This window comes from Brachionichthys hirsutus, chromosome 13, assembly GCF_040956055.1.
Source record: "Brachionichthys hirsutus isolate HB-005 chromosome 13, CSIRO-AGI_Bhir_v1, whole genome shotgun sequence".
NCBI classification, from domain to species: domain Eukaryota; kingdom Metazoa; phylum Chordata; class Actinopteri; order Lophiiformes; family Brachionichthyidae; genus Brachionichthys; species Brachionichthys hirsutus.
In genome coordinates, this window is record NC_090909.1 from 10,013,364 (window position 1) to 10,029,368 (window position 16,005).

Consider the following 16,005-nt stretch of genomic DNA (forward strand, 5'->3'; position numbering starts at 1 on the left):
GCAACAGTGGTTCTACTGCCTTTATCATTTTATGTCATGAAACAATATGGCACGATGGTCATAATAGCCCATTGTGCCTAACTTTATTTAGAAGAAGGATTTTAAATTCTATCTGTGAGATTTGTGAGGAAAAAGGAGCTGATGCAGAGATGCCAGAACTGGGGAAATGTGTCCGAGTTAGAACACGAGCTGCTGCGTCCTGGATCAGCTGAAGATGCACAACAGGGTTGTTGGGGCAACCTGACAGTAATCAATTGTAGTAATCCAGCCTGGAAGCAACAAAAACATGGACTACCTGATCTGCATCTTGTTGGGCTAATATGAGCCTGATATATTGTGAAGGTGAAAGAACACAGTCCTTGAAATATTTTATGAGGGAATGGAAGGACAGGTCCCGATATGTGTGTGTGATATATTGTGATATTTTGAAGTACTGTATACCAAATTGACATAAAACATAATTTTCCTTCTTTTATAATATAGCCTTAATAAAACAAAATGAAAATAGAGTCTTCAGTTGAACTTGTTATCCACTTATCTTTAAACCTTGTGAGTTTAACATCCAGTCAATGATCATTTCTACACAGCGGTAACAGTAATACAGGAATCAATAGAAATGTTCTCCTCAGAGTCCATTCAAGATAATGGTTTCAATTAGATTCTGCAAATAAAGTTAGTGTGCTTAAGTCCTCAGCAATGATGATAGATCTGTTTTAGGGGGGGGGGGGCTGCTCACAGCTAGCAATATAGAGCACCTTATTGCATTAGCATTCCAGACTGGCTGGTCAGCTGGATGTTTAAGCGGCACAGGTCCAGTCCAGAGAGCAAATGTTACCGAGCAACACATACGATAGCACCTGTGGGCAAGTGTTAGCCTTTAGCTTTGCGATAGGTCTGCCCTTCTCTGCTGGGCTGCTGTAGTGATAATAGAGCCACAAAGTAATCCAAGGTCATGTGTCTTTTGTCTCAGTGTGTTCTGTACGGGTGGAACATTCCTTGAGCCTGTGCCGAAAAGGCGTTCGCGGTCATAGGACAGTAGCAACTGCAAATATTAAAACTAGCACCAATATCATGACCAGCAGAGGGACTGCTTTGCCCGTGCATGTCAACATCTGGATTTCCACCAAACAGAAATAACAGGGCGAATGAGAGCGAACCAATAAACTGCACAATCAAAAGTCTGTCTCAGTTGTAGTCCTAGCAGTGTTACACAACACACCTTCACATTAAGGGCATCATTCAGAATGACAAAGAACCCTTCATTTCTGCCTCCTGCTGTTGGGCTCATGGAATTTAATGTTGCTAGGAAACGTCATATCCACCATCTCTAAACCTACCGGTAGTGGATGCTGTCAATCTGGTTCTGTCAACAACTGACATTCGACATCGTTCTCTCAGACAGACTGCGCTGCAGAAAGTGTCAAATGGGGGGGAGCGACACAAAGGTCGGCGTTCTGTAAATGCATTACAGGCTCAAAACAATAAGTCCTCGTGCTGGTGTATTATTTCATTCTGAATTTTACGTACGTTCGTCACTGCATACACATCTGCTCTGTCAAAACTAAACTTATCTTCAGGCGGTCTGCACTATGAGCGTGGCTCAGACTAGCGTCACTTAATTCTAGTTTGCTACAGATGAGTAGAAGAGAGGAGAGAGACAGATGGGCAACCCAGAGGGGGGAGAACGTATGCAAAGTGGGAGAGTGAAGGGAGGGACAGATGACACACACACACACACCTCTAACTCTGTGTGTGTGTGTGTGTGTGTGAGAGAGATAACGCTGCCAGTCCGTGTTTTCTAGGTCAGTCAGTCCGCTCATCTGTGTGTTAATCCATTTTTCATGTGTGTCGTTACAATGATCCACTTTGGTACCAAAACATGCCTCACCCCCCACCCACCCACTCCAGGGCAAGCCTAAACTCAGTCTGTGGTGTGTCTCTAATGGTTATACTATCTCTGTCCTATGAAATTAAGCAGATACTATTCTGCATGTTTAAATTGATGTCTGGTTTATTAACTATTAATCGAATCAAAATATTCCTGTTTGATGTCTAACGTGTCTTTGAAACGTGACTCCAGCAGATGAAGAACTGGCTGGTTCAGGCTTCCTTACGCTATTATGATTTGTGCCCTGGCCAGCTGGATAGGGAATAGCAGCAACTAGAGCAGACAGCAGGCTCAAACACAACCTGTTCCATAGCTCAGCGCGGAACATCTGGATGCTGCTAAAGACTCCTCAGGTTTTACAACCTGTAACTAAACACAAAACAGGCTGTATGTATTTAAGCAAAGGTGGTAATCGTAAGAGTGTGTGTGTTAATTACATTCAATGATACTGAGAATAAGTAAGTGTACCGGTAAGTGATGATGAATATATTTATTAGATAGAATGTTAGAAGTGTACTGCATATTTTACATATTACTTATACCCAGAAAAGGGATATAAAACAGCCTCCAGAAAAGTTGTTTCCGTTTAGCGATGTCCTTGAAACTAATGAAAATTTGTTGGGGAATACATTTCCCTTATTAATTATAAGATAATCTTATTCATTTCACCCTCATTTCTTTCAGATATTTATGCATGACTGTTACAAGTGTCACACGTAGAGTTTGGATCACAAGAGACTTGCCATGTGTAGGAGACGACCGATACAGTTCTCAAAATGAAGCCATCCATCCATTTTCTTGTAGAAGAGAAAACCTCAACCGTCTCTTCTCCAGCTGCTTCATCTGCCCTGCAAAATTTATACGATAATAAAATGGCTTTGCAAAAGTAGGTTTGTTTGTAAGCAGGCAACAACGCGGGTATGTTTACAACCATTCTGTTCAGCCTTGATTTAATACAATTCTTTATTTGAATAAAATAAAATATTTGATTACAAAATAACCATAATGTAAAGCATTGACTAAATAAAGATGAATGACAGTCTGGATTAAAAATAAGAGCGTGGCGGAAAGGGATTCTTTTTGTTCAGTAGGTTAATCTGCCAATGTAGTAAACAGCAGTAATCTGATGGCCTGCTGGACGCAGCTGCCCAGGGAACTCTGCACCTCCTGACAGATGGCATCATAGACAGTTCCAGACACACACACACACACAAAAACAACTATCATCAGATTACCAGACAGACACACACACAAAAAAAACTATCATCAGATTACCAGACACACACACACAAAAAAAAAAACTATCATCAGATTACCAGACACACACACACAAAAAAAACTATCATTAGATTACCAGACAGACACACACACACAAAAAAAAACTATCATCAGATTACCAGACAGACACACACACAAAAAATAAACTATCATCAGATTACCAGACACACACACACACAAAAAAAAAACTATCATCAGATTACCAGACAGACACACACACAAAAAAAAAAAAACTATCATCAGATTACCAGACAGACACACACACAAAAAAAAAAAAACTATCATCAGATTACCAGACAGACACACACACACAAAAAAAAAAACTATCATCAGATTACCAGACAGACACACACACAAAAAAAAACTATCATCAGATTACCAGACAGACACACACACAAAAAAAACCTATCATCAGATTACCAGACACACACAAACACACAAGTGTGGAAAAATGCCCATTCTTGTTGTCAGGCAGAAAATAAATGTGCTCATCTGTTATGTAAAAAGTGCCGCTCACTGATTTAAAAGCATAAATGCAAGGGGGTCGCTGATTTACGACGACAATTGGTTCCGAGGGTTCCGGGTTATGCCGACTCGGTCGTAAATCGGCACATGTTAAATCGTGGGTGAGACCGCAGAAACTGTTGCACACTCGATTCGCTAACTGGATTTCCGGTATGTCGTAAAAACACAGCGTCAATAGGCTAAAAAAAAAAAAAAAAGACCAGTGCGGGCGTAAGTCGACGACCCCCTGTACATTATTCTTTTTCTATACTGCTCCAGCAACACCTGCGACCCAGATTCTGGATTCTGGTTACAGCTACACAATGTTAAATCATCCATGCTCGCAACACAACACAATCTAATTTGATCGCTTTATATATGAAATTACCAGGAGAGAATAATCGCGTATGTGCAGGTTTTACCAAACGTGTCCGGCGGGCAGTGATCTCTTGATGGTGCCGAGACCCCCAATGAGCTCCATAATGGGAATTCTTCCTGATGGAACGTCTTGCAAAAGTAGTTTCATTCTTCAATACACAAACCCAGTATTTCTAGAAACAGAAACATTTCGCATTTGTGTATTGTCACTTCTTTAAATGTACTGTTGCGTGTTTTAGACAGCTGCCGCAACAAGATGATTCTTAATTTACCCATGTCTCATGGTGCTAATGTAGGACACAACTGGAATAACTGTGACTATATCCCACGATGCATCGAACAGTTACCGGCAGGGTTTTTCTTTCTGTCTCCCTTCTAAATCTTAATTTTCCAATTGTTTTAATCTCTCTTGACTTCTTTTGTTTCCCTTCTTCTCAGAAAAGTAGTGCCTGTTAGTATCAGTGTAAGTGGGGCTCTTGCACCAAGCGGGTGCTTTAATAATGTTAGAGTTCATCAGGAAGTGAACCTTTCCCAACCCAGGGAATTACGTCTACATTTGGACGTCAATCTAGTTATTTTCACAGGATCTTGAAATTATAGGAAAATGGAGATTAGCATCTGAGCGTCCTCCTTGTTTTTCATAATTGTACTAAGTCAAAATGGCTACTTTAAATACATGTAGAACAGCAAAGGCCTGTCCCTCAGGTAGTTATTGTGTGTCATATACTCATTAACTTGGGTTGTGTGTTGTAAATTATGTCTTATACTGCAAGGAGGACATGATAAGTCTGTAAACTGTGACAAAATGAAATACTGCGACGTAAGAACATACTGAGTCAAGTCATCTTTGTGTGTTGCAGTACGGACGGTCGGACAGCTACCGCGTGGCGACCACGCAGGACAAGGACGAGAAGGACTCCCCCAAGAAGAAGGGAGGCAAGGATCTGGACGACCTCAAGAAGGAAGTTCCCATAGTAAGCACCCAGCTTCCTGCTTCCTAACACCTGACTCTAGACTCATTTCACCCACTTGGATACCAGATTGGTGGCACACGAGCGCTCGAGCATTTCATTGAGATTAACCTGTCAGACATAACAAGAGAGATTATGTATCCCGGCCTCACTCAAACCTTCAAACAGCTGACGTTTTTATTTTGATGTTCTATAGACGGAGCACAAAATGTCCGTCGAGGAGGTTTGCCGGAAATACACCACCGATATTGTCCAGGTAAGTTGTTCACTTCTGATCGGAAATGACCGTTGCCACCATCACCTGTGTTTTATGTTCATGCTGTGGCACACCCCTTCGCTTTATCATCAATAAATGCTGCATTTTTCTCTTTGTTAATTCTTCACTTCCTCTGCCGTAATCAAGTGTCCATATTTTCCTCCGTGTTCTCTCCGCCTCCTCTCTCAGGGCTTGACCAATGCCAAGGCAGCGGAGTACCTGGCCAGAGATGGTCTCAATGCCCTAACTCCTCCCCCCACCACCCCCGAGTGGGTTAAGTTCTGTCGCCAGCTGTTTGGTGGCTTCTCCATCCTGCTGTGGATCGGCGCGATCCTCTGCTTCCTGGCCTACGCCATCCAGGCTGCCACTGAGGATGAGCCCGCTGGGGACAATGTAGGCTGAGAATTGTTGCTATGAATGGATGATAAAGGATATCATTGAGAAATCATATCATTATCATCAAAGCTTGCCTTAGGTGTCCCTCATGCCACACAATGAAAGCCTGGTCTGCACATGACAAGGTGATGCTTCCTGATATAACTTTATACGCTACATGTCTTGAAATGATGAATATGTTCTTTGATTTCCACGACGGAAAGAGGATGAGAATCTCTGCCTTAGCACGGATGGTGTGATCTGTATGGGATGATTATTTCAGAGGTCCTCCATTAAAAGCGTGAGACGTCACGTTACACACTCGCCGAGTCATAGCCAAATCAAATCACACCGACGATACAGAAATAAATGAAAGGCTGAAAGACACTTTGTGTTATTTCTAAATAGGAAACTTTAGAGAAGCATCAACTTTCTGACAGAATCTTTACCTCACGCTCGTCAGGAACCCAGTTTGATGTCAGATTGCCCTTTTGATCACATCTCAAGTTCTCTTTGTGTCCCTGTCTCTCCAGCAGGCTATTTTATTTTCCTTTTGTGTTACATTTTTAGATATTGTGAAGTCAGTCGATTCATTTCTGAATTAATATAAAAGTCTCCGCTTTATTGCTCCCCTCTTCTTGTAGTTGTACCTGGGTATCGTGCTGTCAGCGGTCGTCATCATCACTGGCTGCTTCTCCTACTTCCAGGAAGCTAAGAGCTCCAAGATCATGGAGTCCTTTAAGAACATGGTCCCTCAGGTACCGGCCACTCAGTACTTCATCCGGGTACTGTGACAGTAGGATTTTACCACCACAAAAACCCCAAATAATAATCTATATTTCAGGTTCATAATGCCTGCTTGCATTAGATTTCAGGTTTTTCTGTGGAAAATTATATTTTCATTTCAGCCCGCACCACAGTATCATGTTTTAGCTCCTTCCTTTCCAGTCTCACTAGCTTTCTCTTGTCGTCTCTCCCAGCAAGCCCTGGTGATCCGTGAAGGAGAGAAGATGCAGATCAATGCCGAACAGGTGGTGGCTGGAGACCTGGTGGAGGTGAAAGGAGGAGACAGGATCCCGGCTGACCTCTGTATCATCTCATCTCACGGCTGCAAGGTCTAGTGGTTGTTCCAGTGACATATTTTACTTTGTTTTAACTGCCTCCTTACTTAAACTGGCTCCCGTAAAGATATCATAGAAGAAAACACTAAAGCTGTTTGTAATTATAAATAATGAGAGTTTGACATTTCCACAGTGTTTGGAATCCATCTTGTATTTGTCAATGATTAATAAACACTTCCAAATAGATAATCAAGTATCCTCCAACATTTGGCAAACCTGCGTTCCAGTTGCTGCTTTTCCCAAACGGTGCAGACACAAGCTATCGACAAATAATTTATTTATGTTCCTTCTAAATTCACACGGATTTTAAGTGTTTTTACATTCCTTTATATGAAATGCTTCCACTTCCAAAATCTAACGCAGACACTAATGGATGGAATGGAATGTATTTATTGTAACTCTAATTCAGAGACGTTCAGGTAAAAGACGCCCGATCTGCCTCTGTTTAATGTGGCTTCTTACCTCATCATGAACGTGCTCCAACACTTAATCACTCCCTCTTGCTCGTTGCGTCTCTAAATTTCCTTCATTCAGGTGGACAACTCATCCCTCACTGGTGAATCAGAGCCCCAGACCAGGTCCCCAGACTGCACCCACGACAACCCACTGGAGACCCGGAACATTGCCTTCTTCTCCACCAACTGTGTGGAGGGTGAGATGATCACTACTGTCCTAAAGAACATGTATGAGGTCAAAGTTTAAATGAGACCGTTTAAACTCCCGTGCTCCTCACACACTGCCACTGAGGTATGAGGAATATTTTAATGAATGGTGCCCCCATGTGGATTTATTTTACATTACATCATCAACAATCAAGTCTTTCCGTTCAATCCTTTGTGCTTGCAGCCGTTTCACGGTCCTCAAAGCAACAAGGAAGTGTAATTCTGAGCACCTCTGCTCTCTTTCCACAGGAACAGCACGTGGCATCGTCGTGTGCACTGGTGATCGCACAGTGATGGGCCGCATCGCGACTCTCGCCTCTGGCCTGGAAACTGGCAAAGTAACATTCATTACTGTACATTTTTATCAAACTTGAATATTGCAGTTTCAGAATAAAGATGTGGATTCCTGTGAAATCAATTCGTCACCAATCAATCAATCAATCAATCAATCCAATCACCTTCTTCTCTTCAGACACCCATTGCTAAAGAGATTGAGCACTTCATCCACATCATCACGGGCGTGGCAGTCTTCCTCGGTGTGAGCTTCTTCGTCCTGTCAATCGTCCTGGGTTACAGCTGGCTGGAGGCCGTCATCTTCCTCATTGGTATCATTGTTGCTAATGTACCCGAGGGACTACTGGCCACAGTCACCGTGAGTATGTGTGTGTGTGTGTGTGTGTGTGTATGTGTGTGCCTTTTCCAAGGTTGTGTTAGACTTGAGGCAAACTTCAGTTCGGCTTAAAGTACGAAGGATAAACAGGAAAACTACGACTCACCGGTTAGCATAGCAGAAAGCATAGTTGTTATGTTTTCTACTTTTTGTTGTGCTTCAAGCACTTTAATTTTACACGTCTGATTGTGTAAACAGCGTTTGGCTGATGATGTCTTGTGTGTGTTTGTTCCTGCTTCCTGTATCTCTGTGTGTGTTGTCATGTTGCGTATCGTTCTAGTCTGCACGCTAACATAGCCTCTGTGTGGTGAAGGTGGGTTATTGGCTCAGTTTGTCTCGTTCCATCTCTCTCCCCTCTCCCGATGCAGCCCCATATGTGATTGTGTGTCTCTTTTTCTCCTCCATCCTCTACGTGTGTCTCTGTCTCTCTTCCAGGCCAGTCACAGTGCCGTCTGCAATGACAACGACTAGCTAATGTAATGACTTCAGGCTATATTAGGCCTCCTTTGCTTGCTAGAACTGATCGGCCCATGGGTCTTCCCTTACTTATGCGTGATAACATAATGCACCGCTCAGCATCACTGCTACGCTAGCTCAACCTTTATATTCTCTCTGCATCGCTTTTTGGCACAATGCTTTCATTTTTGGAAGGTCTGACTTTAGTGCATTTTGCTAAATGCTGTCACCTAAGCTAACAAAATAAATCTCCCCGGGTTGTTTCTGCACTGATGTGTCTGCTCATTGGCTAAGATCATAAGTTCATCTGTGCCTTGAGCTAAAGAAATAGATACTAATTGTTCTTTGTTTCTTTCTGTTCTCCGTCCGATTCTGGCTTTCCTGCTTCATCCTCTCTCTCTCTCTTTTTGCTCTATTTACTTCTTCGCTTTTGTCTGGCTCTTTTCTGCCGTCAGGTGTGTCTGACGCTGACTGCTAAACGAATGGCTCGTAAAAACTGCCTGGTAAAGAACCTGGAGGCGGTGGAAACGCTGGGTTCCACCTCCACCATCTGCTCCGACAAGACAGGCACCCTAACCCAGAACCGGATGACCGTGGCCCACATGTGGTTCGACAACCAGATCCACGAGGCCGACACCACCGAGGACCAGTCCGGTGAGACTTTCCACATTGCATGGAAACGTTCTTTCCTGCAGCATTTGAATGTAGCGCTGCGTCTGGGAGTGTAAAGACACAATGTTTTCCAACCTTTCTTCAGGCTCCTCCTTTGACAAAAGCTCCACAACATGGGTGTCTTTGGCACGCATCGCTGCTCTCTGCAACCGTGCTGTGTTCAAGGCTGGCCAGGACTCTTTGCCAATCCTGAAGCGTGACGTTGCCGGCGACGCCTCTGAGTCAGCCCTGCTGAAGTGTATTGAGCTGTCCTGTGGCTCCGTCAAAGTCATGAGGGACAAGAACAAGAAGGTGGCCGAGATCCCTTTCAACTCCACCAACAAGTATCAGGTTTGTCTACGTTGTTTGATCATACAAGTAACGAGTAATGCATATAATCTATGAGGAATTGTAGACTAGATGTTACGTAGTTTTGGCCTCCTTCAAAACGGCCCTAAAAATTCACCTTTCAGGGGGGCAGAAACAATCCCGGATCAATCCCCCCCCTCCCCCTTTTTTGTCCACCTACGTTGTACATATTATGTGTCTTTTTAATTTTAATTTATTATTTTGCATCTGTGGAGTAATTTATTTTTAATTTTATTGGTATTGTTAAATTTCGATGATTTATGTACGAAGGACTTTAAACGGAAACAAGACCGCAAGAGCTTTTTTGAAATGCTCCTCTTAGACAGGATGTTTGACTTTATTTTTACTGTAATACATGCTACTGTGTGACTGTACTTGTGCTCTAACATTCTATCTAATAAATATATTCATCATTATCATCACGTTAATAGCACTAACAGTGCTACGATAATTTGTTCCCATTAGCTCTCAATTCATGAGAGTGAAGAGGAAAGTGACAACCACTACCTGTTGGTGATGAAGGGAGCGCCGGAGAGGATCCTCGACCGCTGTTCCACCATCATGATGCAGGGCAAGGAGCAGCCCATGGACGATGAGATGAAAGATGCTTTCCAGAATGCTTATCTGGAACTGGGAGGACTGGGAGAGCGAGTACTGGGTAAGATATGAGAAATATCTCATCCTCTTACGTTTTCCTATATTCTGTAATAGTAGTAACATGCTGAACAGTTCATTCATACTTTTCCATCCCCTTCTGTTCCTTTAGGGTTTTGCCATTTATTCCTGCCAGAGGACAAGTATCCCAAAGGTTTTGCCTTTGACACAGATGATGTCAACTTCCAGACAGATAACCTCTGCTTCGTCGGCCTGATGTCCATGATTGACCCGCCCCGTGCTGCTGTACCTGATGCCGTGGGCAAATGCCGCTCTGCTGGCATCAAGGTGAGCAACTTTCAAAGCTGGACTCTAAAGGACCAGCCTAAAAGTGAAGGCTGGGCACGACAGGGATCCACGTTTTTAGAGCAATGTTTCGGGAAAAAAAAATATTCCATCGTTCCACTGTTCTTTGCTTTCATCTCCAACCCCCTCATTATCCTACACTTCCTATATTTCAGGTTATTATGGTGACCGGTGACCACCCAATCACAGCCAAGGCCATTGCTAAGGGTGTGGGCATCATCTCCGAGGGTAACGAGACAGTGGAAGACATTGCTGCACGCCTCAACATCCCTGTCAGCCAGGTCAATCCCAGGTGAGGCAAAATATCAAGATCTAAGCAGGTCTAGTGTTATTTCATAATGTGGTGTCGAAAGTCTAGAAGAGCAATTTGCTTCATGTGTGTTCTGTAGGGATGCCAAGGCCTGTGTGATCCATGGCACAGACTTGAAAGACCTCACTCAGGATCAGATGGATGACATTTTGAAGAACCACACGGAGATTGTCTTTGCCAGAACCTCTCCACAGCAGAAACTCATCATCGTAGAAGGCTGCCAGAGACAGGTACATTCACTGTAGCTACCGGTGTAGCTACCGGTGTAGCTACCGGTGACAGGTTTATGGATGGCGAGGCTCTGACTTCATCACAATCAGATCTACAGATCTACAGAGTAGCTCATTCACCATTTGATTGGCAGCAGTTAACGGGATATATTAAAAATCTCATATCAGCATTCTTTACACGTACAAACTGTAACACACAAAAAAGCACATTTAAAAAAACTTTATTATGGTCTTACCTTCACTTATAAGTGAAGTCCATGCTCCGCTGCACTTGACTTGCTAGTTGTAAACTGTAGCTAGCTGTAACTTAATAGATGAGTCAAATGGATCACACAAAAAAACACTGCATTATTTACATCAGCTGATCTATGGTAATTTATGGTAATTTATGGTAAAGCTATAGTAAATAGAGACAACTTTTTGGTGACAAATCACTGGATGAATATGACTATTTATTTTATTTTTACATTTTCCTTTATTTTTTGCACGTCACTGGTGGATACACAGTTTGTAGATGTGTGTGTGCAGCTAAACGTAAATGTATACCTGCAGAACCTAAACTGTGCATCCTCCCTTTGGGTTAGGGGGCCATCGTGGCTGTGACAGGCGACGGCGTGAACGACTCCCCTGCCCTGAAGAAAGCTGACATCGGCGTTGCCATGGGAATCTCTGGCTCAGATGTGTCCAAACAAGCTGCTGACATGATTCTGCTGGATGACAACTTTGCCTCCATCGTCACTGGAGTAGAGGAAGGTGAGACGTTAACGAAAGAGACAGCGTCATCTGAGCCAAAGTTTTAATGAGCATCTTCACTATAGAGAAATAAGAACATTACTTACATGGGTAGCACAGTGGCGCAGTGAGTAGTGCTGTCCTGGGTTCATTTCATGCGGCATTTATTTGTTCTCTCCGGGTTCTCCAGCTTCCTCCCACCTCCCGCTCCTTTGATGAGTTGGACGCACTAAATTGAACGAAGTTGTGAATGTTTGTTTGACTAACTGTGGCCCTGTGATGAGCTGGAGACTCATCCAGGGTGTGCCCCACCCCTCGCCCCGAGCCAGCTCGGATAGAATCCAGCATAACCCACAACCCGCAGCTGAAGTCGAGGGGATCGCAATCACCTTGTCTTCTTGAAGATGAATGAATGAATGAATGAATTGGTTTTACTTCAACTCCACGGTTAATTCGACTTTAACATGCTCTGCAGCCCCTATTGATTCATCCATTGTCTTTCATCTCACAGGCCGCCTGATCTTTGACAACCTGAAAAAGTCCATTGCATACACTCTGACCAGCAACATCCCAGAGATCACCCCCTTCCTGTTCTTTATCTTGGTCAACATCCCACTGCCTCTGGGCACCATCACCATCCTCTGCATCGACCTGGGAACGGACATGGTAGAAGATGCAAACATATAAATGGCAGCTGCAGCGCCAACGTGTTTATGTGCTTTCAGGCAGCAGAAGAGGACAGCATGTAAATGTACAGGTGTTAATGTACAGGTGTTAGTGTACAGGTGTTAATGTACCGGTGTTAGTGTACAGGTGTTAATGTACAGGTGTTAATGTACAGGTGTTAGTGTACAGGTGTTAGTGTACAGGTGTTAATGTACAGGTGTTAATGTACAGGTGTTAGTGTACAGGTGTTAATGTACCGGTGTTAATGTACAGGTGTTAGTGTACAGGTGTTAATGTACCGGTGTTAATGTACAGGTGTAAATGTACAGGTGTTAATGTACCGGTGTTAATGTACAGGTGTAAATGTACAGGTGTTAGTGTACAGGTGTTAATGTACAGGTGTTAATGTACAGGTGTAAATGTACTGGTGTTAGTGTACAGGTGTTAATGTACAGGTGTTAATGTACAGGTGTTAATGTACTGGTGTTAATGTACAGGTGTTAATGTACCGGTGTTAATGTACTGGTGTTAATGTACAGGTGTTAATGTACAGGTGTTAATGTACAGGTGTTAGTGTACAGGTGTCAGTGTACAGGTGTTAGTGTACAGGTGTTAATGTACAGGTCTTAATGTACAGGTGTTAGTGTACAGGTGTTAGTGTACAGGTGTTAATGTACAGGTGTTAATGTACAGGTGTTAATGTACAGGTGTTAATGTACAGGTGTTAGTGTACAGGTGTTAGTGTACAGGTGTTAGTGTACAGGTGTTAATGTACAGGTGTTAGTGTACAGGTGGTAATGTACAGGTGTTAATGTACAGGCTCAGCTCAACACAATGAGCAACAGTAGGTGGCAGTGTGGGTCCCGTACTTCGTTCATGGACTGTTTAGCAGCTGGAAAGCAAGAAAGGGAAAGCTGACCTAGCGTTGTATTCCTTCCTGTACACAAAGCAAGCTGCAGACACACATAATAACAACTCACCTGTCGAGCTCCACTATCCGCCTGCCTGTCTCTCAGGTTCCAGCCATCTCTCTGGCCTATGAAGCAGCAGAGAGCGACATCATGAAGCGCCAGCCCAGGAACCCGCTGAGGGACAAACTGGTAAACGAGAGACTCATCAGCATCGCCTACGGACAGATCGGTATGTCTCACGTACCCAGCCTATCTGTCTGCATGTCGATTGTATCACGATTCCACTGCAGTCAACAGCGCCATCTAGAGTCTTTTGTAAAATCATCTTAATCCTGTTCGTGGTCACTCGGTCCAACGTTGCTGCTCGCCGTATCTTTCTCTGCGGTGAATCATCACATCATGAAATGTAACGACTATTCTGGACGTAGAGACGTTTCCTTTGGCAGATATTTCCCATCAGTCCGTGACTCTGCCTCTGCAGGTATGATCCAAGCTCTCGGCGGGTTCTTTGCCTATTTCGTCATCATGGCTGAAAATGGGTTTCTGCCTTCTTTGCTGGTCGGCATCCGGCTCAACTGGGACGACCGCTCCAACAACGACCTGGAGGACAGCTACGGGCAGCAATGGGTCGGAGTCTCATTCTACTCTCACTTCTCTCCTGGCTCTTCATTCATACGATTGCGCTGTCATTGGTCAAACCCGCTGTGCCCCCCCCCCCCCCCCCCCGTTGCGTTACAGACCTACGAGCAGCGTAAGATTGTGGAGTTCACTTGCCACACGGCCTTCTTCGTCAGTATCGTGGTGGTGCAGTGGGCAGATGTCATCATCTGCAAGACCAGACGCAACTCCGTGTTCCAGCAAGGCATGAAGTACGATGAACCGCGGCACGAAATAATAAACATCGCTGCAGCGCTAGAAGCTGTCAGTGGTGGGAGAATGTGATGTTTGCTCACTGGCTGCAGCACATAATCCCGTCCAGCAGGTCCTCTTTGTGCAGACCTGGTCTGTTCTACACCTTCAGGTGGTTCCGAGTGATGTAGCAGTATTATAACACAGTGCAGACAAAGAATAAGCAGTGAAAACTGCACTCAAGTATTATATCTCTCTCTTTTGAAGTGGAATTATTTGATTTGTTTCACTTCTTCATTTATTTTCTGGCAGGAACAAGATTTTGATCTTCGGCCTGTTCGAGGAAACGGCTCTGGCTGCGTTCCTGTCCTACGCCCCTGGGATGGACGTGGCACTCCGGATGTACCCACTCAAGTAAGGAGCACAAGCAGCACACGGAACACACTTTGAGACGCAATGGGTTAATGTGATCCCATTCCTTAATCCAGAATCACAATAGTTCTAATACGATGCTGTCGCCTGCTAAGTTTGTTTGTGTGGACGAAACATCCTCATTAACAGGCCGTCAGCAGCAGAGGCCTCCTTCATGGAGCGACAGTAAAGAACCGTATTCTCTCTCTCTCTCTCTCTCTCTCTCTCTCTCCATCATTCCCTCCTCTGTCTCAGGCCCAGTTGGTGGTTCTGTGCATTCCCGTACAGTTTCCTCATCTTTGTTTACGATGAGATCCGAAAACTCATCCTTCGCCGGAACCCTGGAGGTGAGATAGCAGATAGTGCACGCACACACACACACACACACACACACACACACACACACACACACATGTAAGGTTAGAGTCTTTAGGACATCTTTTCAGGACGTTGTGCAGAATGACGTCATCCAGACCTCTAACATCAACGGCTAAACTCCCTTCTCTCCTCTTTCTTCCCACAGGCTGGGTGGAGAAAGAGACTTACTATTAAACTGTCACAGCGTCCTTACGTCTCCCCTCCTCCTCTGTCTCCCTCCTCTCCCTCCCTTCCGTCCGTCCTTCCTCTCCTGGCAGCATACTCAAAACGCCGCCTCAAGCAAACTGTGTTTACTTCTGCTCTCCACCCCTCCATCGTCACCGTCTGAAGAAACAAACCGACATCCACCCCACCGAGACATCGAGAGGCCCCGCCCCCTCTTCCTCTCTGTCCCCCTGTCTCCTACCCAAAGTCCACAGCACTAGACCTGCTGATTACGGCAGCCACTCTTCATGCTGCGCGTGGACTCGAACTCACGACCGTGTTGACACGAATAAAGGATATCATCAGCAGAGAGGAGACGCTGCCTGCTCCGCTTCGATCGCCGTCTGAACACGCCACCCTGATCCACTTCACTTTCTATTTCCTCACTGCCAATCTCCCGCTGTTGTTCCCTCTCCTTCCTCCTCCTCCTCCTCTTCTCACCATAAAACCTGAACACTCATTCATCTCCTCACTCCCTGCTCCCACATGTGTTACGTTTGACCTGTGTTGTTGTTGTTGCTGATGCTCATGTTACTAATGGACGACTGGGTGTTATTGAAAACAACATAATTGTTCGTAAAAGTTCTATGTTTTCTTTTTTAAGTTTGAGCTGCTTGTTTCCATTCAGACATGACAAAGCACACCGTCTCCCCCTCTCTTTCCTCCCCTCTGTCCCACTCGTCACGCTGAAAAAGAGATTTCCCTCGAATGTCATTATTTAACTCAAAGGAAACACTTTATGGAATAAGGCAAAGCACCTTAACTTGCGAAAGAG

The 16,005-nt window shown here is 44.3% G+C and overlaps 1 protein-coding gene across 1 annotated transcript; it reads left to right on the top strand.

Annotated features, from left to right (window-relative positions):
• The first annotated feature begins 4,152 nt into the window (after positions 1-4,152).
• On the top strand, positions 4,153-15,200 carry atp1a3a (ATPase Na+/K+ transporting subunit alpha 3a). Its single transcript, XM_068746806.1, has 23 exons — positions 4,153-4,168; positions 4,916-5,022; positions 5,216-5,275; positions 5,465-5,668; positions 6,295-6,408; positions 6,631-6,765; positions 7,306-7,423; positions 7,683-7,771; positions 7,906-8,085; positions 9,015-9,213; positions 9,317-9,561; positions 10,045-10,237; positions 10,346-10,521; positions 10,695-10,831; positions 10,929-11,079; positions 11,664-11,832; positions 12,323-12,477; positions 13,494-13,617; positions 13,870-14,015; positions 14,127-14,257; positions 14,550-14,651; positions 14,904-14,995; positions 15,172-15,200. The coding sequence occupies exons 1-23, from the start codon at positions 4,153-4,155 to the stop codon at positions 15,198-15,200; spliced, it is 3,072 nt and encodes a 1,023-aa protein (XP_068602907.1).
• The last annotated feature ends 805 nt before the right edge of the window (positions 15,201-16,005 follow it).

Excerpts from the sequence above, each read along its gene's own strand:
- atp1a3a (XM_068746806.1), top strand. Across the intron at positions 5,276-5,464 it reads ACACCACCGATATTGTCCAG|GGCTTGACCAATGCCAAGGC; the intron begins GTAAGTTGTTCA and ends CTCCTCTCTCAG. Across the intron at positions 5,669-6,294 it reads ATGAGCCCGCTGGGGACAAT|TTGTACCTGGGTATCGTGCT; the intron begins GTAGGCTGAGAA and ends CTCTTCTTGTAG.